The sequence below is a fragment of the Sinocyclocheilus grahami genome, unplaced genomic scaffold, assembly GCF_001515645.1.
Source record: "Sinocyclocheilus grahami isolate Dianchi unplaced genomic scaffold, SAMN03320097.WGS_v1.1 scaffold674.1, whole genome shotgun sequence".
NCBI classification, from domain to species: domain Eukaryota; kingdom Metazoa; phylum Chordata; class Actinopteri; order Cypriniformes; family Cyprinidae; genus Sinocyclocheilus; species Sinocyclocheilus grahami.
In genome coordinates, this window is record NW_015505853.1 from 19,447 (window position 1) to 22,370 (window position 2,924).

Genomic DNA, 2,924 nt, shown 5'->3' on the forward strand with positions numbered 1-2,924 from the left:
ACACCAGTCCTCAGGTCCTTACACTGGCTTCCAGTTATATTTAGGATTGATTTTAAAGTACTTTTACTCGTTTATAAATCACTCAATGGCCTAGGACCTAAATACATAGCAGATATGTTCACTGATTATAAACCTAACAGACCACTCAGATCATTAGGATCGAGTCAGTTAGAAATACCAAGGGTTCACACAAAACAAGGGGAATGTGCTTTTAGTTATTACGCCGCCCGCAGCTGGAATCAGCTTCCAGAAGAGATCAGATGTGCTAAAACATTAGTGACATTTAAATCTAGACTCAAAACTCATCTGTTTAGCTGTGCATTTACTGAATGAGCACTGTGCAATGTCCGAACTGATTGCACTATATTTTATGTATAATCATTTTCTATTCTTAACCGTTTTAAATTCATTTTAAACCTCTTAAATCAATTTTTAAATAATTTTCAAAGTTTTAAATTCCTTGTCTTTTTGTTTTTTATTATTATTTTTCATTTATTTTATGTAAAGCACTTTGAATTACCATTGTGTATGAAATGTGCTATGTAAATAAACTTGCCTCTCCTCTACTGACATCCATTAAAAAAAACGGCATCTGGTCTCCTTTCCCCATGTACTGGCAAACCGGAAGCGTTAGCATTAGCCGTTACACTTTTCTGGCTAAAGGTTGCAGGCTTGCCTTCCAGTGGCTTTGACATTATAACTTAAAATATTTTGTACAACTAAAATAACTGGAAGCGGACCATATCGTAAGCTTTGCATATTCAAGTTAAAAATGGCCACGCCTTTTCCTCTTAAAGGGGTCATATGATGCAGTTTCAATTGTTCCTTTCTCTTTGGAGTGTTACAAGCTCTTGGTGCATAAAGAAGATCTGTAAAGTTGCAAAGACTAAAGTCTCAAATCCAAAGAGATATTCTTTATAAAAGCTAAGAGTCAACCACACATGTGTACATCACTGTGTGGGAAGATTTGCATAACGCCGCCCAAATGTTCACGCAAAGAAAGAAGGCATAATTTTTATTCTCGCTGTAGTATTGTTGTTGCCGCGGCTGCCATGTCCTGAAGGCGCGGTGTTTGGTTGTGAAAGCGAAACTACATTGTCTGGTCTTCCAAAAGAGGACGATATCCCGGAGTCATCACATGTGGCTGCCGCAAGCCCTCCGGACACTCCTTCGTCGAATCCGCCGGCCGCACCATTCTCAAGCCCACCGCCGCCACTCACTCTAGCCCGCCGTGTGTTTTGTTGTGAAAACGAGTACTTTTGTTTTACACCACTGAGGACAAACTGGATGGATATCTATATATATATAAACAACTGATGTGCAAGAGTGAGACAAACCTGTTATTTAAACAGGTTGCATTAATGTATAATGTGAAATGTAGAAACCGGAATACCCAGTATCACGGTCTGGCACGCCCCCTGTCAAAAAAACTAAATGCTTCTAAAAGTAAGCTTTATACTCCCTAAGCAAAATTTCGTAATAGCAATGCAATCCAGACATGTTTTCATGAGACACACCCAAGAACATGACCAGTGAATTTTGAACTGACCTGTTGTGGACGTCAATCATGCGTTTGGCGTAGGCATAACCATAATTAGAGTCATGGGGCGCACCGTTGTGCATCTGACACACAGAGAGAGAGAAACACGTCACCACCAAGTTAAAGAAACACACGGGTATTTTACACAATTCATGCAACCAATCAGACATCCACTGGCTAAAACTGCTCATAATCATGCATTTTTAACCACTATTTCCATGAGGTCCGGTTTTTCATGACCATTTTCTCTGTTGTTTAGGAATGATTGCATCTATCCTACATCCTCATAATCTCAACATGATTGGACAGGACAAGTTTGAACTGAGCCTTTTAAAGGAATGTCAAACGCATGCACAACAACTGCCTATTAAAGTGTGTGTTTGCTTTACCATGGTCTCATCTATAGGGTAGGTGGTTTTATCTGGAAAAACACACGTAGACAGACAGGATACGACCTTCACCACGCCGAACTCATGAGACATGTTCAGCACATTGTCATTGATGTGCACATTATTCCTCTGAAAACAAGATGCAAATACAGATAATATATATAGTTTAATCATTCAACAGTGACATTTCCAACCTTTTGTTACTTATGTTAATAATTACCCAGAAGTCCAAGTTCTGTCTCATGTTTTTATAGAGTCCGCCCACCATGGCGGCTAAATGAATGACGTGCGTGGGACGATGTTTCTCGAAGGCTGCTCTCGTCTCTTCAGCGCTCCTAAAGCAGCACGTGTAAATATATTTATCATGCATGGGACACAAACTACGGTGCATTCTGGAATGCTTTTAAACACTAGTGAAGCAATGTAATAAAAGCGTTCTATAATCCTGAGAAACACAAATTCAGTCAAGTGAAAATTATACGGCATATTGCATGAGGTTATTATAACATGCACTTATAGAATATAAAGCACATGTTATATAATATATGTGATGATGTGATATTTTAATGATTGTTTGTGTGACGTCTGATGAGTGTTTCTTACACGAGATTGGCCTCTTTGGATGACAGGAATATCCATTCTTCTCCTTCTCTCTCTTTGCCCTCCTTTTTCACCACCCGTTCTATCGCTCGCCCCACCAGCCCACTGCCACCCGTCACCAACACTCGCATCGGCCCGACCGACCCGTCCATCTGAGGGAGAGAGAGAGAGAGAGAGAGAGAGAGAGAGAGAGAGAGATGGGGCTTGATGAACACTTCAGGGGTTAAGAACTATGGTAAATAATCAAGTATTAATCGGTCTATGGTGTTTGTTTGTTGTTTTAAGTGTAATGGTATTGATGCATCAGATTTCCATTGATGTACTATAGTAGCACAGCAGTGTTTTTGTAAGGTTATATATATATATATATATATATATATATATATATATATATA

General features: G+C 39.3%; 1 protein-coding gene and 1 long non-coding RNA gene across 3 annotated transcripts in view; both read right to left on the reverse strand.

Annotated features, from left to right (window-relative positions):
- The window catches only part of LOC107559103 (uncharacterized), a 5,894-nt gene extending 5,240 nt beyond the window's left edge, over positions 1–654 (reverse strand). Inside the window, exon 1 of the long non-coding RNA XR_001605558.1 lies at positions 568–654. This is a non-coding gene — a long non-coding RNA (uncharacterized lncRNA). The remainder of the gene's footprint in view (positions 1–567) is intronic.
- Positions 1–2,924, reverse strand: part of LOC107559102 (GDP-L-fucose synthase-like) — a 34,128-nt gene that overhangs the window by 16,215 nt on the left and 14,989 nt on the right. For both annotated transcript variants that reach the window (XM_016242827.1, XM_016242828.1), the window contains exons 3-6: positions 2,533–2,681; positions 2,150–2,264; positions 1,930–2,058; positions 1,550–1,623 (exon numbers count right to left, since the gene is read on the reverse strand). In XM_016242827.1, coding sequence (XP_016098313.1) covers positions 1,550–1,623; positions 1,930–2,058; positions 2,150–2,264; positions 2,533–2,681 — 467 coding nt within the window. The remainder of the gene's footprint in view (positions 1–1,549; positions 1,624–1,929; positions 2,059–2,149; positions 2,265–2,532; positions 2,682–2,924) is intronic.